Source organism: Achroia grisella, unplaced genomic scaffold (genome assembly GCF_030625045.1).
Source record: "Achroia grisella isolate CSIRO2021 unplaced genomic scaffold, CSIRO_AGI_Agris_v1 utg487, whole genome shotgun sequence".
Taxonomy (NCBI): domain Eukaryota; kingdom Metazoa; phylum Arthropoda; class Insecta; order Lepidoptera; family Pyralidae; genus Achroia; species Achroia grisella.
Window position 1 is genome coordinate 5687538 of NW_026712891.1, and position 24852 is coordinate 5712389.

The following is a 24852-nucleotide window of genomic DNA, read 5'->3' on the forward strand; positions in this document are numbered from 1 at the left end:
ATATTTTTTATAAGTGTACTTAAGTTTCAGAAATAAGTGATACAGCCTAAATGATTATCACGTTTCTAAACGTCATCTCATCTGCAGATCATTTATATTTTGTTATTGCATTATTTTCAAATAATAAATAAACAAAATATATTCTTTCTATAAATTATTTAAATATTAGAAATGTTAATTATGTCTACAATTAAATAGTATCATTTGTTTCAAATGATTGTCAATATATGTTAATGAACGTATTGTTAGTAGTTGGTAGTTTGGTAGATTTCCATCAGAGCTTGGTATGTTTCACCGTGTCGGTCCAATAGTTCTGTATAGTCATAGCTTCCAATGAGTTCAGGAATGAGTCGTTGTCCAAACTGTACATCTCCTCGGAATTGTCCTGAAATTAACAAGTAAATATTATGACCTATACTTCCATAGTAATATAATATACTAGCTGTGCCCGTGGTCTCACTCGTATGAAATTTATAGTCTACTCGTATGTGTTATTCTGATGTATTAGCTATATTACTGAAAAATTTATCAAAATTCGTTCGGTAGTGTTTACGTGAAAGAGTAACAAACATCCATCCATCCATCCATACTCACAAACTTTCGCATTTATAATATTAGTCGAAGATGTCTGTCCATTCCACATATACATTTATATCTCATAACATTAAAAAATACATTACAAAGATAAGAATTGTTACAACCGCTAACATACATAGATAAGCAAAATTACGTCAAGTTATATATCAATTAAGGGTTGGTAACATTAATATACTTCTTGCTTGGATGTTAAAAAAGTTATTTAATGATCACGAAACTCCCCTTCCATATTTACTGTGACATTTTTATCAAGCATCTAATCGTTTTATGACAAAAAATTAACTATAAATAACGTCTATAAATAATAATAAATATTTCTGTTTTCCTTATTATATATTACCATAACAATAATCTACAGTACCGTATCTTCGATGCCTACTTGTTCGACAAGAAAATCCAACAAGATCAAATTATTTGTTTAATTAAATAATATGTATTATTGCATATATGACTTTTGCAATCAAAATCAATAATTCAGGATAGAAATGAATACGAGTATATAAAACACTTTTTCAAAACGTTGCTACAGGGTATTGTAATTTTTCATAATGATAACACTATATAGTTACATACAATCTTATTAATACATATTATAAACGCGAAAGTTTGTGAGTATGGATGTTTATTACTCTTTCACGCAAAAATTATTGAACGGATTTTGATGAAACTTTACAGTAATATAGTTTATACATCAGAATAACATATAGGCTATAAATGTCATGTGGGTGAAACCGCGGGTATCGCTCGTATAATATATTTGACATTATACACAGACAAAAATTTTAAATTCATATAAGATTATGTTCATATGTTGATTATAACTTAGGTGTATTACCTAAGTATAATGTACTTACCCTGATAGTACTATCATCAAGGTATCCACTGGAATCAGGATTCGAACACTTGTCATTCAAAGTCTGCGGTTTGTTCAAATACCGCCGTCTATAAAGAACGAAGGCTGTGCTGCCTGCTAGCGCTCCCAACACCAAAGTAGCAAACGCTATCCCAGCTATTGCCCCGGTGTCCATTCCCCCATCATTGGGTTCTATGATTCTTCTAGAAGATTCTATATTCGGTGGTATTCGTGTCTGCAAGAATGTCGTTTCAAGCGATAGTGGTTTCTCAGTCACAATCCTGCTTTCCGCTACTCCTTCTACGTTTGTGGTATCTTTAACGAAATCCGGTCGAGTTAGATTACGTTTCTTTGATGTAAACGTATTGTTTTGAGTTTCTGTTACATTATTGTATATTGGTATTACTGTTACATTAGTTTCTGTTGTCGTATTATTAGGAACCTCAGTGACTGTAGCGTTGTCAATTTCTGTAGTGTTTACTGGAGTCCATTGTATTGCTGGATGTGTTACCCCAAGAGTAGAATTAGATGTTGTGTTTCGAACAACTTTGTCAATTTCTTTTGTAGTTTGGTTACTTTCCGTTGCATTGGTAGGCGGTGGTTTTGTACCGACGACTTGAGGAGTTTTAGTGAAGTACATAGCCCGACCCTGCCTTTCTGAATGTTTCTGTTGATCAACTTGAATGTCTGTGCTTATGTGTTGCAGTTCTTCAGACTGGGGCGCAGCAAGGGTTCCACTGCCGCCTCCTGGAATGTCAAATAAATTTAGGTTATTATTGAAAAAAAAAATCTTTATCACATTTTCACATATAATAATAAGTAGAGACATAAATATAAATAAAATTCTAATAATAAACCCAGCAGAACAAAACAAAGGATCAATAAAATAACAATGAAAGATATGTAAGCTATTGTGTTTATATAAATATCAAAAGCTTAAAAAACAGACATTCGTGTAAACCGAAATCCACGAGGATTACTAACAATAGAGAAAAAGGCGAGTTCAATGCCATTGTGTGTTCTGTTGAAAACATTTGAAATTCATGATACTGCGTCGTTATTTACATAAATGTATGCCGTACACAAGTGTACGCAACAGTATAAACAATTGAAATTAATCCGTGGGGATTTCGTTTGTTTTGTAGCGAGTGGAAATATATTCTGAAGGCATTTATTTATTAACTCTATTGCACCAGAAATGACCATAATTTAAAGAGTGAGAACGTACAAAAGGCAGGTTTATCGCTTAAGCAATCTGTTCCAGACAACGTTTGCACTGAGGAATAAATACAAAAGGTGACGAAAAGATGATGATGATTATAATAGAAAACAAATAATGTTAGAATACACATTATATTAGACATGAAGTTATACTTAATACTAAAATTACTGTTTTTTTTTCACAAATATATGGACCGTGCACTTTAATTTGCTTTCTTTATTTCATTATATTAAGCTTCTTATTTTATTCCCTCATAACTGTTTACAATTCAAATTCTTAATCCATAATCACTTCAAATTAAAATTTCGAGTCATTAGATTTTGGCCTGGTCTCGTATAACGATTTAATGGATCAATATGATAATTAAACCTTGTAAAAATGTATGTTAATGCGAATAACGATATTAATTCAGAATTAAAATAATAATAAATAATAACTCAATTAAAATTTGCACAATTATTGTATACAAGGTATTCTGTATATTTACAATACTACTGTCAGAATAGTATAATTAGAAATTACTATTCCACATTATGAGAATGTTTGTCTGTCAAAAATAGCTTTACAGAGATTTGAAAAATTGAGTCTGTCATTCATTTAACCTGCATCGTCGTTAATTAATATTCACACCGCTAACTATATAGAGGTAAGGATATCCGATACGAGATACGAGCGTCGTGTACTGGAACAAGAACTGTATACATATTCATTACGTTAAGATATAAGCTTAAAACTGTGGCGGCATACAATCAATTATTTGTCAAGTCTTTTTTATTAAAATTTAAATATATATATATTTTTTTATGGATGATAATGGAATGGTACACCCGCATGGTCTAACGGTTTAAACTGTAGGGGCGCTAGCGGAGGATGATAAGATGAAGGGCAGGTCAGTTAGCCTATCGTGACAAATTCACTAGGAATTTATTATAATAGTTTTAAGGGGGAACAGCGTGGAGATCAACCTGACATGACCATTGCTAGCAATGGGATCATCAGTCGACTACTAACAATCCACTTTCCTCCAATATTTATATATTGGATAAACCAATTATTGAGCATCGTTTAGGGCTATCTAACATCATGACTATGATTCTTAGAACCAGGGCATATCAGAAAGAGCAGGGGAAAGCCAAACCTTCAATGCCGTTATTCGCACAAAGTTTTACCTGTGTAATATTTTAAAATTTTGCCAATATGCCAAAATTTTATGCCGAATGTGCATGCAATTTTTCCTAAGGCTAAAAATATTAGTTAAAATGTTGTAGTTGCTTCAAATTAAGTGAATTTGTGTAAACATGATTTCCATTTTCATTTAATATATCAATAGAACAGCTTTAGATAGACATACGATTTATATGTGTCTGTAGCACACACATAACAACAAAAAAGACATAATGGCACAAAAAGAACAAATGTGAATGAGCAATAAAACTGGTAATCATGTGTGCGTCGCATCACACATAATGATCATAGCTCAGTTTATTGTTTCGCCCGCAAACGAGGGATATTCTGTCAGAAACAAACGTTGGCCACGAAGTTCTGAAATAAAGAGTCCATTTACAGAACCTTAAATAAGTAAGGACTTATTTCCACTTATTCCATCCACTTACGTCCAGACGCAAAAAACTCACTTGATTCTAACCACTTCGTTCTTACGAAAGTTACTAAATCACGTGGGGTTTTCTCAACTAAAACCAATTCTAATTATTGTTCTCTAATTTGAAAGCTGGTGCTTCTCATATGATTAAGATCTAGCCAGTAGTTTATGAGCTCTCCCAATTAATGAGATTGAATTACCCCTTTCCGAGTCTTGAATATTTAATGATAATGATCATAGTGCTGCCGTCTGCGCTATCAGAATGAGACTGCAGTTTATTAAGATGGAGTCAGTCAGGTCAGTTATGAAATCTCTATCACGAGAAATTTGTTAGATTTATTAGACAATTTATTTAAGTATCTATTTATGTAGTTTTAAAGATCCTGACTAATCGAAAACAACCCATCCCACAATTGGTAATCTGGTAAGAAATTAGAGTGCCTAATAAATACCACACAACCCTCTGTTTGGATATTGCCACATTACAGAGTGAAAAGGATATAATGGGATTTATATTTACGGCATCGCCTGTCTCTGTTTATCGAACGCTAAAGGAGCTAGATAGAGATATGTCTTCAAACATCAAAAGTGGATTACGTTGTTTTTCCTTTAGCTTTGAGCCGAATAGTGAGTTACTGTGGATTTATATTACGAACTGGGTCGCAATCACAATATTAGAATTAGTAGCGATGTATGTCCAAAATTTATTATATTTATTTCCATTTCACGTTCAAAACAACTTGATCACTGCCGACGACTTTATTTGTATGGGGTTTGAAACCTGATTTAGAAAAACATATCCCTAAATCTTGACCTACAATGTTTCTCTACAATGACGTCAAACGCTAAGAAATTATATCTTCAATTATCAAATTAATAACACTATATCCTCATACTACACCATATTCTTGGGATGGAGGACCAGGTCGATGTCCAAGTGTGACTATTTGGATATCAAAGTAGTTATTTCCTGGTGAATTTGTCATGAGGATTAAACTGACTCAGCCAATTAGCGCAGATACAATATGTGCTTTCATAATCATCAATAAAAATGAACTAGTATCATTCTTGGATGGCAATTCTGTTTAAGACTTTTGACTTCTGACTAAGATAGTGTATAATTTACTACCGGAGCTTCGCACGGGTGTATATGACGGAGGAAGTGTTATGATAGGTACGTTATATATTACACATATAAATCTCCTAGAAGAAATTGTCGAAATAATAGTGAAATAGTAGCAAAACAGACGAAAACATTATATTATATTATTTATACATTTTGGACTTGATTATGTAAAGCTGTTGCACGCTTTGCCTTTTTAAAGCGATTGTAATTGGACCTATTGTGAAAAATAATGCATCATTTGACAGTTGAACATCCATCCATAAAATCTTTTCATATCTTGAAACTAGACCGCCGCTACGATTTACGAGTAGATCTTATAGGTTTTTCTTTTGTTTTATCACAGTTGAATAGAATCTCATAGAAATACGCACGTCACAGCTATTGGATGGCTGTTCTGACTGGGTCATTGTTTCGATCAATGCGGGTCGCGGGTCAGGGATAAAAAAGAGGAATTATATCGACGTAGGTCACATAAGTACGTATATATCTACCGCTATTTGTACGAAAACTAAACATACCACTAATGACTGTCCTGATAGTACAAACACTATTTTATGAACAACAAATCGTCTTACGTCCTAAAATATAATGTCATACGCTGTTTTCATCTATAATCTGGTTCTTTGTCTATTTCTTTGTAATGTTTTAAACTCATGAAGTACTTGACAGAATTTAAAAATTCTTGCACCTATATAGATTGGCTACATTGATAGTTAAAATAAGTTATATACTAAGCACGTAGCACCGCGGGACATAGCTAGTCAATCATAAAAATCAATTTGACCAATTTTACTCCTAGGAACTTCGAATACAAACTTAATCGTGATCAAGTCCTTATGTTCATCTTATCATCCTCCACTGGTGCCCCGTCAGCGTAAACCGTTAGCGCAAGCGGGTGCACCATTCCATTATCATCCATAAGTCGTTGTTACATGTAACCAACTCCCGTCGCTACATTTACACACCTACATAGATAATTGATTGTAAATGTAAGACCATTAGCACAACCTGTTGTAAAACAGTATTTTAAGTGATAACTTATCTACCTTGTTTTTGGGTCAAATTAGGATCTCGTGCATACAAAGCTCCGTTAAAAGCTAGTTAATTACAAAGGTTTTGTAAATAACTAAAAGCATATTGGACCCTTTTAAATTAGTTGACACAACCTCTAGAGAGGGACCTACATAGTTTAGGTTCAATTATTTGCGGTGAAAATACAACCTCTTTTATTTACTGAGGCACGACCCGTAGGGTTAACAAAATTAAGGGTTGCAGTTGTGTTTGCTGCAAAATGAGGGTGACCCTGAGTTTAATCATATTTGCTTTGAAGTAGGTTTTTTTTTCTCTTATTTTTCCCATCCCATCGTACCTATACTATTAATGTGAGTATCCTACTGTGTATTTAAAACTAGAAATATAGTCTATAATTCATAAAAATACACTTTTAAATTATACAATATTTAAATAACTGGCGCTTACCTGCCTATATAGGAAAGGATATATATTATATATAGGAAAGAAATATATTAAAAATTATTAAATGTCTTCCATTTAGTGATTGTTGGTATAAGTCAGTTGCATCTAATTAAAATATTTATATATAATTTATATTCCGAACCATCGATATCCCATTAAAACTAGCACTTTACCGCTTTTTATTAATACATATATTAATTTATACAAATGGTGATGGGTATAGTAGTTTAATACTCAATAAATATTTCTACGCTTCATATAAGCAAATTTTGTAATTGCCATGTCTTCATTAACATCTTGTACTGCACCCAAAAACGTTCACAAATGTATCAATTATTATTATAGTATAAAAATCAGACTATAATAAAGCTGTAATGGAAATTTATGAATGTTAAACCAACCGTTTCATCACAATTAAAGTTGTTTCTGACTTTTCGATTAGACCGAAGCACGTTTAATTAAATATAGCCATTAACAACTTAATTAATGCTAAGTAGCAAGATGGAGGACGTAACAAAGGAGTCGTTATGGACGATACCAGCAAACAATTAGGTGGGAATTAATTCCAAGGGATTGTTTTCATACAACTTCGCATACGGTCGGATTATCTCGATCTTTATTAATTTGCAAATTTACAGTTTTGTTATTGTACGCGTATCTATTTTATTAGCAAATATTAGTAGGAGGCTGTTCTTGATGGGGGTTAGTTTTGATGTACAGATTAAAGTGTTTTAAGAGGAGAGTATGCTCAGATATGACGGCCGATAGAGATCAGTGGAAGAGAATGACATACTGCGCCGACCCCAAATAATGGGATAAAAGCAAGGCAATGATAAAACTAAAGTAATTTCTTGAGGTAAAACTACTTCTACATAGATTGGTTACAGCTAAAAAACTAACCACAGCAGCCTATAGACGCATACTACTAATAATAAGAATATATAATAATATCTCTGGAAAATACACACTATCGTCTAGTCATCTAGTCCTAAACTAAGCAGAACTTATGTTATCAGTACTGGACAACTAAATAAATACATTATTTTTGTAAATGCACACATAATATACATAGAAAACATCCAGACCGCTACAAACAATCATAGTGATGAATACAAATATTTGCACCGTACGAGGAATGGAATCCGTTACCCCCAATATCGTCCAATACCATTAAACCGCTAGACCCCCAAAGCATAAAAATCTATCTATCTATAAAAATATAGATCACAACTAAACTAGCGAAGATGTCTAAACATTACATATTATAAAACAAAGTCGCTGCCGCTGTATGTCCGTTCCTATGTATGCTTAAATCTTAAAAACTACGCAACGGATTTTGAAGCGGTTTTTTTTAATAGATAGAGTGATTCAAGAATAAGGTTTATATGTATAAAACATGTTCACTCGGGGGAAGCCGGGGCAAGTAGCTAGTAACTTATATTATAGGGACCCTATCGATATAGGTATAGGCAAGAAATCCCATTTACCATCAGGTGGGCCGCCTGATTTACCATTCCAGTTACATAAAAAGAAATCTTTAGTAATTACCATGATTGCTATTTGTTAATAATTACGGCTATTAACTAGTTTCATGTTAACAATTATATATACCTGTAATAAGTACTATTAACTAGTATTGTAGAGCGTTATGGCCTAATACTCTTGATAATGGACGACAAAGGTGTACTACCCTCGGCGGAATTAAAAAAACATCAACTTTGACGTCATTCTAAATCATTAAGAACTACATAATTGTACAGCTGTTTAGCACATCGCCTTACTTTCAATGGTCGCGAGTTTGATTCCTCGTACGATACAGATATTTGTATTCATAAATATAATTATCTGTATCGGTATGGGTGTTTTCTATGTATATGACGTAAGTATATAGATAAAAAAGTGTATGTAAGTGTATTATAAATATAATATATAGAATATCTTAATACAAACACAGTAGCCGAAGAGTTAAAAACACTGCTACTCCAAATACAAAGCACGGCTAGTAAATCATCCTAATGTGCTGGCCAACCAACTGATAGTCGCCGACCATATATGTCGACTTAAAAGGCATAGGTTACTGGAACCTGATAATTAATCAGGACCACCAAAAGAAATGATGATTCTATTGCGAATCACATTACCCGCGACGTAACCTTTAACGGATGTGGTCCGTTCATAGTCTCGACTGATTGCAGGATGGACACAGAAAAAAAGTTATGATGTAGAAAATAAGAAATAGAAAAAACTTAAAATAAGCACTATGACGCTTATTATTATCTGATTGCACAAATAATCACAGCTTAGCGGTTTATATGTTGATTATCGCATACCTATTACTTGTTAAAGTAGAAGGCATGCGATATCGTATGCTTAATGAGTAGAATTAAAAATAAGGCCATCCAAAAGTGCTTATATCAAGTTTATATGAATAATAATATAATAATATAACCGTGCGGACAATTAACACAGCGCCATCTAGTCCAATGGTAAGCAGAACTTTTTTTTTTGGGTACTAGACAAATTATGTAAATAAATACTTTTATATTCTTATAAATACATACATAATATATATAGAATAAAGATAATTTCTATTTATTATTGAAGATTATTTCTGTTTATAAGTAGCAAGTAGCTTTGCACAAACTCTCGCTCAGTCAGAATGCAATCTCATTGATTTGCCGTTTTAGGTAGAAAAAGTTTTTTTTTCGGACTACTCTAATGCTGTTGGCCGCAGCTGGCCTTTACAGCTTCACCGGACGTTAGGGGGCGAGTGCAAATGGCACTCCAAACCCGCGGAAGGACTTATGGAGCGGCTGAAGGCCAGCTCCTGCCTGATGGATACGACTTTTGAGGGCACCAAAGGGGTTTGAACCTCGGCTCAGGTCGTCGTAATTTCGATCCTCGTTTGAATTGGATGGGGGATCGATCGGAGGGGGGTAGAAAAAGTACACGATGTACTTTTGTACGTCCTAGAATAAATTATGAAATAGTACCTATATAATATGCTGTAGTTACGTGAGTTGACGTCAGCATAAACATATTTATTAGCAGGTGACCTAGGAAAGTAATCTAGTTAAGTGCGTAAACAGCTGTTAGGAAAAGCTAGACAGACAACGAGAATAACTTGGTTGGTATAACAATAACTTTATTTTAGTAGATTTAGATTATATTTTATTTACAATCACTTTTCAATACTCTGTCCAAAGATAGTACAGACAGTGTACAGACTACTACTGATATTTTTTCTTTATTTTTGTGTTGCTAGTAGCTGAATGAAATTAATGAAAATGAATAAATAGAACCTTCTCATTAATTAATTTAGACTAGCTGTTGCCTGCGACTTCTTATTCCGTCATTTTTCGTAAAATAAGTAACCTATCCTTCTCACAGTTCAGTGGTTTTAATGTGTTTTCCTAACATTTCCCTTCACTGCTCTGCTCCTATTAATCGTAGCGTGATGAAAAGTATACTATAACCTGCCCAGGAGTATGAAGAATAATTGTATCAAGTTTCGTTAAAATCCGTCGAGTAGTTTTTGTTTCTATAACGAACATACAGACAGACAGACAGACAAACATTTTACTGATTGCATTTTTGGCATCAGTATCTATCTCACTAATCAGATATTCAGATAATCAGAATAACTATCAGGGGGTGACCCTGATAGTTATTCTGGAAATACATATATTTCATGTACAGATTTGACATCTTTACATAGTTATAAGTATAGAATAGAAGATATAGATTTGTGATAATTAGGTTACATATTCTTTAAAATGTTTGGTAAAAAAAGTGTTTAGAGCCTATAACACTTAAAGAGGTCTGCATTTAGCTTGTTGTTGTGACTTATAAAGCGTTATAGTGTTGTTTTGCTATAGCGCTGCAAAAATAAGTCTGTGGTAAGTATCCAGGCAAACGTAAACCAACATTCCAAGTCTCAGTTAAGGGCTACACCACACGATATATTTTGGTATCGGAAATAAAAGTAGTTTTTCCAATTGTTTTCTTTTCTTTTTCAAAAATAGGAAATTTCCCAAATGGTATGTGTGTATTTTAAGTGAATTTATCTTCAGCAATTCAGAACAGATTTGGTTGTCGTTGGATTTTTTCCTTTTTTTCTAGTTATAATTAATAATGTTCAGTTAATATTAATTCAATATTATTTAGTTATGGTCGAAATTGGATATGTGATACAAACATTTTTGGTAGGTCAATGCAGATGCCCTGCAGTCGTGGTGGACTGTTTCCATCGCGTGACTCCGGCATATGGCATCAGGGGACATCTTGGAGTTTTTAGTGAGTAGGAGTCTCACAGTACCCGCTTGCTTCCCCAGGGGTAGGCTGGTCTCCATGAGGAATTTTCTCCAAGTAAAAAAAGCTCAATGCAGATAGAAAACTCATGCCACAAATATTATCCACTCAGGATCTCCTTCCGATTGTTCAGATACCCTCTTGTATCTTTCCTCAAATCAAGAGAAAACCCATAAAAATTCAAAAATAATCTCTTTCCAAAGGTTGTCTGGAAAAGATTGCATTAGTGATAAGACCGCCTTTTGTACTTAGTTTATTATTAATGTTTTAATTTTGTTAATGTCCTTTCTATGTCAGTGCAATATAGTGTTATAAATTAAAAAAAAAAATGTAAAATGTCAACAAACTGTAGAGTGCGACAATCAAATGTAGATTAGTAAAGTTGCCATTAAGTTCAGGTTAAGACTCAGTACAGCACCAATGGTACCACAAAACCGTTAATATCATGTAGTCTTAACATCTTACTAATGTAATAAACGCTAAAGTTTGTCAGTGTATGGATGCATGTTTGTTACTATTTTGCGGAAACCGCGAGAACAGCTACTTATTTATATCTCAAAAAAAAAAAACTATTTATAAATAGTACATATATAGCAAAATCACTGTTATCATTGGTCTGTCATTACGCCTAGAATTTAAATACGATTTTACTATCATTTATAGAATAACTTTCAAATTATCTTATACGTGTGCAAAGGTAGGATAGTTCGTAGTCTATAGGTACTAATGTTATTAAGAGTATGGTTGATGTTGTTTTTTTGATGTTTGAGGATAAGGTGTAGCCTCATCCTCAAACAGCATCAAACTATGATCAATAGGAAAGAAGTTTTAATGAAAAATGTTGCAAAAACGAGGAAAATGCGGCACAGACGAAATTGGACGGGTTAACTAGTTACCTATGAATTGCTATTTAGACAGGGTACAAAAGTGTTTGCATACAAGTATTATTACAGGGGATTGTGTACTATAGCCCTTAATTCGCTAGGATAAACAGTACACCCATGCTTCTCGTGTCGCTGACCGTAGCACGGCCTACAAACCAGTTCCTACGCGGTTTAACCTTCCAAGGTTCGTACTTCCCAACAAACACCGCACCACACGTCCTTAGGGAACCATATTTTACCCCGACTTTACGGAAACTCGGCTAGTTTTTCACAGAATTATTTATTAACTCAATTATGCACTGAGTTAATTACAGTAAAGTTTTTTACTACTTCGTAATTAGTTTCTATTTTAGTGTGAGGCACTAAAATACAGATTCAAACAAACCTTACTTTGTACATAAAGATTAAAATATTGATTTTAAGAATATAAATACATACATACTATAACAAAAATGGTGACATCGGCTCTGACAATTACGCTCACACTCTCACTAAGGGTTTGACTGACACTGACACCTGTACTGACAAAGATGGAGGGATGTAATGAAAAGTAATTCTGCGGAGCTGTCAACAACAACCCTTAGGAATGAGGAAAATAATTTGGGGAGAAAGAGGTTAACAAAAATGTACCAGTCGATTTTATTACGTCTTTTCTTAATTGAGACATTTCTTAACAGAATATTGGAAGAGCTCATTGTACCATGAGAAATAAATATAACTAAAGACCATGCAATGCAATGAAAACAAAGAAGTATTATAGGAATGAACGAACTAATAAAGGAATTAACGAATAATGGCTATGTGGTTAATTTATATGCGGTTAAAGTGGGAGCGAGAGGTATCAGTAAAATCTCTCTAAAATATATTCGCCTATCTAGTAGTGGGTTTTATATTAGAACGTGTGTCTAAAGCTGTAGGAGCAGGTTCCTACCAAATTTGTTTGGGAAAGGAGAGAAACACGAGCGATGAAGGTGAGTAATGACATACGTCAGCTCAGGGACCCCTTAAACCTACAGGTCACAAATCCCGGGAGCTGCTCGGAGGTACCTATATCCTAATGGGTTCATTCCGTACTGTGAATCTACGGAATGATAAGAAGACGGTCTCTCTCTAGCTAAGGATGTTAAAATATAACGTGTAATTAACTAAATATAGACATATCATCATCCTCTACTGGTACTTCGCTAGAGTATACCGTTAACGCAGGCGAAAACATAATTCCATCATTATCCATTAATCTACCAAAGAGAGATGAGCAAAAAACTCAAAACAGGGCGAGGAAATAATCATATTTCGTCGAGAACGATCTGAAAAGGTTCAGTTGAATAATAAATACACTACTCAAGAGTCGAGTCTGGAATTTATCAAGCGTGAATTTGTCGTTGCACGTTAATCCATTTTATTTTCGAAACGTCTTTCTGGTAACATACATAATGCAATATTTGGAGGGAATTTATTTCGCTAAATGATATTGGGGGAATAATTATTGGTAAATGCAACAGATGGTTAAACTACTATATGAAGGCTTCATCACAACGCCGCTGGGACGATCGACACTGCGATGCAAGAGCGACGCTAATGCGACAATTTTCTTTGTATGTACTACATGACATAACAGGGCGTGTGGAATGCATTTACCAAGATAACATTTAACTAAAGGACATTCTTTACATTAATAAATATAATTAAATAAATTTAAAACTTCTGTTAAAACATACTTCCAGAGTAACGCCTGTTACTAAACGATTACTTTAAATGGTAAATGTGCATGACACTAGTTGTAGGGTATTTTCAATTGAATGTTAGGTAGACACCAAACTATTAACAAAGTGATTATAAAAAAACAAATTAATTAAGTTTCTTTGTCAGTTCTTCTCAATTGAAACTGAACTGGATGATAGGAGAAAACCATAACTATTAATACAAAAAAATGCTTAAGTAAAAAAAGGTCTACATTAATAAATAATTTTTAAAATAGGTAATCCCGATATAATTTCTAAAATAAAAGTTATTTTTTATAATATTATCTATCTACGAATGAAAGTCCTTTTAAAAATGGCCTAGCCGTTTCACAGATAAGCGAGAACAAACAGACAGAAAATATATATATGTATGTAAGTACATTTGCAAAAAGCTGTTAATTTGCAATTACAAATAGACACTTCAATTTCATTTATTTGTATGTATTGTATCGATAAATAACAATAAACTATTTTTAAATTTATACCTTTCGATTGAAAATAGCTACCCCTAGGACATCAAAGAAAAACTCATTAATTTCAACGCCTACATCGTGGCCATAAAATAAACAGAAACGAGTTCCGAGAATGCTCTGAAAGTGAGATATAAATTATTTTCTCGACGCACTTACGAGCAGGATTTATATATATAAAATCCACTCGTACATATCGCACTTGGCATTAACAAAAAAAAAATGGAAAATCGACTCTAAATAGGATCGATTAAAGTCTAATTTCGAAAACCTGCGATATTTGAGTTACTGCAGTTTATTATTAAAGGTGTGATATATTGAATGGGTGTTTGGAGAAGACATGATTTGGGTTCTTTTTTATGCCAACTTGCGGCTTCTTGTCATTTTATTACTATGTACTTACATAAGACATATTTTATTACTTCTATCTCGAAAAATCATTTAAACATTTAAATATTTTTTATTAATGTTAAATGGGGTTGCCAGTAAAGGTGTTATTTTTCTTGCATTAACTAGAATAGAATAAAATAATTAAGTGCCGTCGAGTCTAAACTTGATAATGTGAGCCCGCTTTATACATTAGGATCTTAATGCACCATGCGTTAGGTGACCAAACTTTGATCACCATTTGATAGCCATCAAATCGACCACAATAACCTAGCAGGGGGTACGAAAAGATATAAATACAGACCGATAAGTCGCAGGAGTATATTGTGTTTATGTAATCTTTGTATGTGGGATTTAAAAAAATGTTTCGTTAATCTATACAGCTCATTATCATACACCTACCGTTTCTATTAGAACGAACACGAAAATTCTCTCACTTCTAAAGAAGGGTACAGATGATTAGAATAATTATTGAGATAGTGTCACTCCATGGTGACTGAGAGTTAGCTGCTACTACTTATAGAGGCTTTATTAGGTGAAACTGCGGAACACCATCCCAGACTATGGCCCACCTATTTTCCTTTGTGCCTAACATCCTGCACATAAGGTTAAAATCTTGTGACTGAATGCGCTAAAGTGGTGGCAACTTTCTGAGGTAAAAATATTTAATTGCCATTCTACCTTAAGTCATAATACACGCATATAGAAAAAAGTCATAACAGTGACTGGGCCGTACGTGAATCTTGTGGATTTATATCTCGGTTTTGATATCAGCGTTTCCTTAACCGAAGAGTGATTCAGAAATTTAATTACACATAAAGGATGTCGGTGTCGGTGTCGGTGTCGGATGGATTTGAACTGGCTATATCTTGGGTGTGAATCAGGGTAGTAAACCACTAGGCTAGTATCTTAAATTATTAGTAATATAATTATATCGAAGTATTCTTAGTTTATTATAAACGGAATGTTTTCATCCTAGTCTGGTTACAGATTAATACCAAGTAATTACTGCGAATATCAATATAGAACCACTCTCTTTAGAAGTGAGCTCGAGTGACTGGTTTATCAAGCCAATTAATTGGAATAGGACCCTCACTGCTGTGATTATCGACCAACTCTCCATTGCCAATAATGTATAGTTATCTAAGCACAAAATCCAATTATTAGAACTTGGTTGGCGCTACACAAAGTTGTTTAGTATAGTAACGCACGTATGCTGAATCATTACTACTATTTCATTCAGTAACATGATATATTTAGGTTACTACTAATTATTACTCTCGTTCATGTGAAGGAAAGATCTTTGATTGGAATAAAAATTTAGTGTAGGTAATGTTCAAGCGAATAACACTATTATTCGTATAGTATAGTTCCGATCATTTGAGTCAATTATCTACATCAATGTTAATCAAATAAATCAACAACAAATACATAAAACAATCAAATAAATATACATATTTCACATCTATAGTAATTATTCGTATAGTTATTTAAAAGAGTGTGAATTTTGTAAGTTTTTGTATATGGGAATGCCGGAGTCTGAGACCATTGCAGGCATTGATTTGAAAGCTATTATGTACTTTATAAGCGATACAGACCATTACTTTAATAATATTAGTAAAAACATTCCTCTCGGCCAAACAAAAGAATACACTACAATTCAAAAATTCGTGCTCTCTAATGTAGGTTGACAAGAACATTTGAATAAAATATATAGATCTTATATTAAATAACGCCCTTTGATCTTTTTATCTCAAATACGAGAACCGTGTTGAGTATATGAGATGTAATATAATATATGCAAATAGGGACATCGCTTGAATTCAAATACGAGAGCTCGTCATTTCATGTCTGGAACATATCACATTCAGCTTTAGTTAAAGCCTTAATAGTTGCTTTGAATGGTTATCAGTCATCATTGTACGATACGAAGCAATGATTTTTTAAGACGTTGAAAACCGCATGCCACCGGTTGGTCACTCCGCAAAGATAGTAAATTTACACGTTGGGACTAGGTAATCAGCCGTGAGCACTTTAATTGAAACAAATCTAGGGGTTAAATAATGTCTACCTCAAACTATTGTACACTAAAAACTTAAAAAATAACGTAATTAATAATAATAAAAAAAAATGCCGGTCCCTATGTGAGAAATAAGATTTTTCAATGCGGTCTTCGACATGTTAAAAAATAAATGTATAATAATATATCCGACTGCATTAATGGTATACATATATACGCTGACGGGGTAACAGTGGAGGATAATAATAATATGATTAACAATAACACTGTCCAATTAGCCCATCTTGATAAATGCAACAGGAATATTGCAAGGAACGGAGCCAATAGTCCACCACTAGTACCAATCTGTTTACCCTTGAGTGGACTCACCAGCTAATGTAACTGTTTGAGAAGGCTGCTAAAGTGTTGCAAGCCTTGATCTATGTCAAGATCATGATTGCTTAAGGGTCTACGTCTGTTGGACAATGCGGGTAAAGAACCGTTTTCTATGATTCCAGATTTGACATAGTGCGCTATCTTTTAGACGTTCGCTTAGGTCTACTAGCTATGGTTTACCACTGATATTATTTCTGTATGCTCAAATAGAAACCGTTCGAATAGCGGATGTATTCGTGACGTCTGAATCCTTGCTGATAGTCTACACATGTCTTTGGAAGGTTACCTAGTGCTCGATATTATTGCTGGCGTTCTGACTAGGACTGCAGCTCGCAAAAAAATTCTGTCATGACACGGAAAATAGATCCGAAAACAGTTTTCGATTCCGATAACACTTTAAATTTAAATGCATTGGCATATTAGTATGCATGTATATACAGGTACATAACAGAGTCTACTCATGTCTAGGATTACTCAAATATGTAAAAGCATTAAATGTCGGGTTTGTTAGTTACTAAATGCTTTTAATGTTACAGTTTGACCTTTCATAATGTCTTTACGGCGTACAATTCTCATCTAGAGCTAAGTCGTTAATGTATAAGATAATTTTGTTGTTTAAGTTGCTTTTTGAAACTTACTGAGTAAAATGAGCAGCGTCGTAACCCAGAACCAATGCATCCACCAGTGCAGCGTCATGATAGTAGCGTTGCGGTGCTTGTTGATAACTCCGACCTGAAAGAAATATAAATATAATTAGTGTTTTTTTGTAGCAAAAATATAGCATATTATCATAAGTGGAAGCCACCGTATAATAAAAAACATCACTATAGAGATCATACAGTCTCTGTATGTACCATTTGGGAGGATTAAGAGATATATATTTTAAGAGTGATATTAGTACTTTAATAAGTATATATTCTCGGTGGTCGATAACTGACAATTTAAAATGATATTTAATCTTACGAAATGTTTATAATATATTTGTCCGCCATATTTTGAAAGAGAATGAAAACATTAGGTAATAGAAGGAATAATTGCTTGTATCGGTCTGGGTGTTTTCTTTTTAATATATGTATATATTTTAAAAAATCCATCTACTCAATTTTCAGAATGCTTGGAGACCAAAATAATCAGGACAAAGGTACCCATGAATTCGACTCTGTAAAAAGAATAAAGTTAAAATTGTGTTGCTTTTGTTTGAAGTAAAAAATTGGTTCTATCAATAAAAAAGTCAACACAATTACCGAGTCTACAGGTGACAACAATAAGAAATGCTATTACGAATTCTGTGAAGTTCACAAGTGCGAGGACTCATTAGCGCAACGTTTATTGAACGATGGTTTATGCGATAGACTGAGAGCGCTTTGTTAAACTTCATTTTTTTGCTTTGTTGTAGCCAATTTCTTTAACCCTTTCAAGCACTTCAAAATAAGGAACGAAGAAGTGCTTGAAAGGATTAAAGAAAAGAGACAGATCATAGATATTGTTGAGAATAGGCGGGGAAAAATATTGGGCACTTGATACGACACGACGGAACTAATTAATAACATTATCGAAGGAAAAATAGATGGAAAGAGAGGAAGGGGAAGACCAAGAAACAGCTATATCAAACAAGTTAAAGAAAAAGTTGGAGTAGTGTTGTATCAACAGCTAAAAAGATTGATAGAAGAACGTGGAAGGTGGCGAGACCCCAGCGACAAGAGCACAGCTCTAAAATTATAAATGAATGAATGTAGCCAATTTCGTATCAACATTTGAGAGATTTAACCGAAAACTAATTTAAACATGTCTAATGGTGTATTTAAACATTTAAGTTTTTAATCAATATCTGGGTGTACGGGCAATTGTCCTTGTTGTAGTCAATTTGGTATCAGCAGACTAACGTTTGTGAGATCTAACCGAAAACTAATCAGAAACATGTCTAATGGTGCATTTAATTAGCTTACCTGTCTTGTCTAAATTAATAGTATATTTTTTTATTTATGAATAGTTTCTGCTTGCAACTATACTTCTGTTACTTGGAATATAATTGAATAATTATATATTCATTTCTATCCTACATTCAAATACAACGTATTTGCCTAATTTTATGTCTATTGTTTGATGATTAATATAAGGACGTACACACACATAGATTTTCATGCCAGAAACCTCTGACGTTGTATGCAGAATAAATCAGCAAAGTTTCATCAAAATTGGATGAAAAGTTTAGGACCGCATAGAGTTAATTCTATTAAAACAACAACTTCAAAAACTCAAACAAAATTGGGACCAATCAGAAAGTATAATACTCTTTCAAATAAACTAAAGATTTTTTTTAAATCGGTTTATAAATTTCGGAGTAATGAAGTAACAAATAACAAAAGTTCAACCCTACTTGAGAATCCAGTCCTCTTTTTTTTGGAGTCGGTAAATTTGGAGTAATAAATATTCACTTGTAAATAATAATATTTGTAATGGTATCTCCATTACAAATATTAACTCAAAGATATTCTACTACTTTTGTTCCCGCTAGACGTCTCTACTTTGTTACACCACTTAAACAGTTTCAAAGTACTGGCGTGAATTATAGCACCTGAAATGAGTTTTGACAAAATTATAATGTTTCAGGAGCTAAGTATTTCTATTTATGTTGATAAATATAAAATAAATTTGCTTTAGTTTTTAGGTGTTTGTTTTAGTTTTGGATTTTTGTACGAGACTTTAACATCCAAAAAGAAATTTAATATTGTTTTTGAAAAGATATTTCACTTTTATATTTATATATTATAGCTATTACAACACACTTTACAGAATAATGTAAATATGCGTAGAAAAGAAGAAATTACCTGATCATGTGTTGTTAGAAAGATGTACATTATTTTTAAACAAAGAACGAATTAAACTAATACAAAGAAGTGCCATAACTAGTAAATTCAATTATATACAAGTAATATTACGTTTAGAAACCAATTAATTCATAAAACAAACTCTCTACAAACTCATTTCAACTAAATTGTGCTTTAAAACATTCAATAAAATTTAGATAGAGATTTAGATTAGATTAGTAGTTGTATAGATTTATTTGACGTTTCCAATCATTTTCATAATATCACAAAAAAAGAAGTACTAATTAACGAACTAACTACTAAGGTACATTAAAAATGATTCTTATTATTAACTAGCGATCCTAAAAAACGCTGGAACGACGTCATCATTAAAGTTGTGGGGCGCTCTTGGACGAGACTTGGTAAAGCGACAAGTGGAGAAGGCTGGAAGAGGCCTGTATTGAAGATAACTAAATGGATACATAAATAAAAAAGAAATAAACTAATGACATGTTAAATGTTATTTCATGCTAATAATATTATAATGAACGTGAATACAACAACATAATAGAAATAATAAATTAATTTAATTAACAAATAGAATAAATAAAAGTGGAGATGGATCTGGATGTATATAAATAATTAGGAAATGCATGTAATATTCTTGCTATTTTAGGAAGGCTTTTTTATTCATTAATTAACTACACGCCCCGGCTTTGCACGGGTGTGCATGTATTATTATAAACCTTATTCTTGAATCAGTCTATCTATTAAAAAAAACCGCTTCAAAATCCGTTGCGTAGTTTTAAAGATTTAAGCATATATAGGGACGGACAGATAGCGACAGCGGCTTTGTTTTATAGTATGTAATGATTATGAATTTGTTACATGGGTAGTAGTTTATTTTTAAAAACATTTGAAAACCCAATGATGACTCATAGGAAAGTAAGGTTATTCGCTAGAGAATTTCATATACTACAGAAATACCGATAAATAAAATAAACTCAAATATAATCGGGGTTGGAAATAACCTCGCGAATAAAGATGAAAGATTCATACTCAGCATTCAGCAGTGAGTACTAACAAACATCTTCCGGACCTTGAAAGCTCAATAATAATATAACGAAGCAATAAACGCGGAATATTAGGAAGCAAACAAATTTAATCAGAAATAAACGCAGGTGGGGTGTAACACCTCTCATAAAGTATGATATAACTTCGCAATATTTCCTCCTTGTTTGTTTCAGGGATCTTGGTATTTAATCAACAGAATGAGATTCAGAGGAAATTCTTGAGTTATGACTTCTTTATCTTTCACGTTCGTTTATATAAAAAGAATCTGATGTATCCTTTTTATATATCCTTATATTAATATACGGCAGTCGGTATCGCGAGTTAGATTCCTCATACGGTACAAACATTTGTATTCATAAATATGATGATTTGTACTGATTTGTTTTGTTTACAAAAAAATATATATGTATTTATATCAGTGTCTAGTACCCATAACACGAGCTCTTCTTATCTTGTGACTAGATGGAGCTGTGTGAGTTGTCTATTAGATATTATTACTATTATATTATTATTACAAAGGAATAGGACATCGCCCCGAGTATGTCATCGTACTATAAAGACTATAATCAAGGTAGGTAAACATGTAGGTTGTGCTAAATGCAATCTCAGACCGTGACGCCATTACAATTTTCGGGTGCAACCGTCAAGGTTCGATGAAAACGAGGTGCAGCATTATCGTGCCACAGTCATTCTTAATTATTTTATGTTTTTTTATAGTACTAAACATGCATACGGCCCATCTGATGGTAAATCGTTATCGTAGCAAAAAACCATTTATCATCAGATGAGCCGAACCGTGCCGTAAAAAGTAAAAAATTATCTTTGTACCAGCAATAACAATTAAACAAAAGAGATTAGTGGGTGTGTCTAATCCACGGTAGTGTGTGTAATTATTTTTTTCTAGATTTAATGTATTTTTTATACATAATTAAAAATAAAACATTCTGCACTCCTTCTCTCCATAAACTATAAGTGTGCGAAAATTCATACTCGTCCGCGCAAACCGTTTCTAACCCTTTTTGTAGAAAGTACAAACTTTTTGCTTCACGTATTGATAATGAAAGTTAATCGGGTCTTAACACGAATAAAATAATGGTAAATAATGTATTTACCTCTCATGAAGTTTCAACTATGTTGCACTAGACGTGGGAAGACGACTGGAATATAGCGATATCAATGTTGGCAGGTTTCAGTAGTTTGTCCAACTACCTTCATTAGATTGTATAACGTGACCGAAACATCGAGTGAGATATATAAATAATAGCAATAATATACAAGATTAAAGTTTCGTGTTTCAAGTTAATCTTAGCCTTCTCCGCTTTCTTGCATATACACGACTCGAAATGAAAGAGTTCTTAGTTTTCAACGTAGAGTCTACACTAGAAACGAGTGTGCTTCTATAAATAAAGCGAGGATAGCAAAGGTTGTATGCAGCGTTGACATAAAACCCGGAGATGTGGGTTCCCTTTAGACGTTTCTTTGGAAAGAGTCTTGAAAACGAGTGGTCCCGCCTTGAGTTTTAGTCTGCTTGGAAATAGAAAAACGTAACTATGGGTACTCGATTGTAAATAATGGTTACTTGTATTTTCGAGTTGTTTAATTAAGTAATGTTACTCTAATGAACTTCAATACTCAATATTTACTGCATTCCATAATATTACAGTGAAAGTTGTTCATAATTGGCTTTAGATTATTATGGACCCTGTTAGGGCACGCAAACATAACAAAATTATTATTATAACTAATCTATAGATATAAATGAAATTGGAGTGTCTGTTTGTAATAATGAAATAATCGTTTTTACTATGTGCATATGAATATAAATACGGTACATACACCAAAATAACATTTTTTACAATTTTTGTCTGTCTGTCTGTTTGTTCCGGCTAATCTCTGTAATGGTTGGACCTATTTTGACGGGACTTTTTTTTTATGTAGCTTATGTAATAATGAATAACTTAGGCTATTTTTATTTTAGAAAAAATCTCTTATATTAGTAAAACAAATTAAACTCCATGCAGACGAAGTCGCGTGTACAGCTATTTATAACATATAATTGACTATTATTAATACATATAGTATTAAATATTACAATATTGCATAAAAACTAAAATATATCATTTAAATATTCGCTTATACTATAATACTGATTATTAAACAGTAAATCTTCTAAATACTTACTTCTCTATGACAACGGAGTAATAATATGTGTAAACATATGTTTTTATTTTCAGGACGTCGCAGGCGGCAAGTACATCTGTCACTCGTCTTTTATGGGGAGAGACTTAAAAAATAAGAGATATTCTAAGAGTAAGATTTGACAATAACGTCTAAATGTGGCCAGTATTACATGTATGTGAGTCCGTTAGGATATTTTCATTTAACTACATGCACTGAGTAAAGAATCTGTACAGATTTAGCACGTGTTTACCTTGGCTTTCATTAAGTAACAATGTTACTAATAAGACTCCTTCGATTGAAATGTTTACAATTTTGTCGTTATATACAGACTCAGTAACAGTTGCAATTGCGAACTCTACAACTTGGCTCTTATCTGTAACTACAAAATGATTTATAGAAAATCCCATAGCTTGCTATTTAAATTAAAAATATGAATAACTAGAATCCCAGTCAGAAAGGTGCGTTAGGTGAGACCTGATCGTCTTATCGCTCGCTCGCTTGAAAGTGAGTTCTCGTGGTACGGTTTTAGATGTACGGTTTTGATTGTTTTTTGTTAGTTTGTGTGATGCCCTTCACACAACAATAGTGTTGAAGAAGCTGTTGTTTTTATATGAAAGATATGCCTGCCTATAGCCTTATAAGCTATGTATAATACAAATCCATATATATCTTATATATACTATACTCCAACTTATATATCTTTTCTTTATGATTAGTGAATTTATTCTGAAATGTCAAGTGTTGTGCATCACAACATCGAAAGTTGACAATGGAACTACTGCATCTTACTAATATTACGCGAAAAAAAATTGTGAGTATGTTTGGATAGGTGGATGTTTCTTATTCATTTATACAAAAAGTATTGAACGGATTTTGATGAAACTTTACAATAATATAGCTTATACATCAGAATAATTAATAGGTTATAAATTACACACAAGCGAAACCGCGGGGACAGCTCTTAATTAATAAGTGAAATATTCCAACTTTTTTATACAAACTCTCGACTAATATTCAACACTACTCTAGCTGTTGGCTTCTTCGCAGTTCAATTTCAAAGAAGCAAGATTATAATAAAACTGGTATCACCCGCTCGTTTAATTGAATCAGTTGTGCTATGTAATAATCATCTCTTAGCATCCGTTCTAATTATTTTACCCGATTCCTAAGGATTGCAGTGTAATCTTTATCTATATAGAAACGCCTTAGAGACAGCCTTCTCCAGGGAAACCAGTGCTGTGATGAACTGGACTAATTTAGCACTCAATTGTATACTATATATCTTCTACAAAAATTAGTTCATTAAAACTAAAAAACGATATACCGGTATAAAACACCGTTGTTTTTATACCCTTTAACTTTCTACTTCTAAAATACCTATACAAGTATACAAAGAAGCACTCCTTAACAGAATAGTGTGTCGTTTAATGTCGTTAGTGATTCATATACAGTAAAAAAATATTTTAATAAAAATACTTTTTTTTATAATACGTATATAGTGCGGCTCACCTGATGCTAAGTTATTACCGCTGCCCATAAACACCCACAATACTAAAAGAATTGCAAGTGAGTTGCTTGCCTTTTCAGAAGGAATGAGCTCTTTTCTTGAATGTTTAAATATCGTATCGGTTCGGAAATACCATTGCTGGTAAGTGATTTCACAATATGGTTGTGCGTGGCTAAAATATTCTGGAAAAACGAAGTGGTACCAACTACTACAGCAGTAA

At 33.0% G+C, this 24852-nt stretch overlaps 1 protein-coding gene across 2 annotated transcripts in view; it reads right to left on the reverse strand.

Moving 5' to 3' along the window:
• Positions 1 to 249: 249 nt before the first annotated feature.
• The window catches only part of LOC131845916 (uncharacterized), a 101046-nt gene continuing 76443 nt past the window's right edge, over positions 250 to 24852 (reverse strand). For both annotated transcript variants that reach the window (XM_059195075.1, XM_059195074.1), the window contains exons 4-6: positions 17702 to 17795; positions 1452 to 2197; positions 250 to 385 (exon numbers count right to left, since the gene is read on the reverse strand). In XM_059195075.1, coding sequence (XP_059051058.1) covers positions 275 to 385; positions 1452 to 2197; positions 17702 to 17759 — 915 coding nt within the window. In that variant the 5' untranslated portion in view covers positions 17760 to 17795 and the 3' untranslated portion in view covers positions 250 to 274. The remainder of the gene's footprint in view (positions 386 to 1451; positions 2198 to 17701; positions 17796 to 24852) is intronic.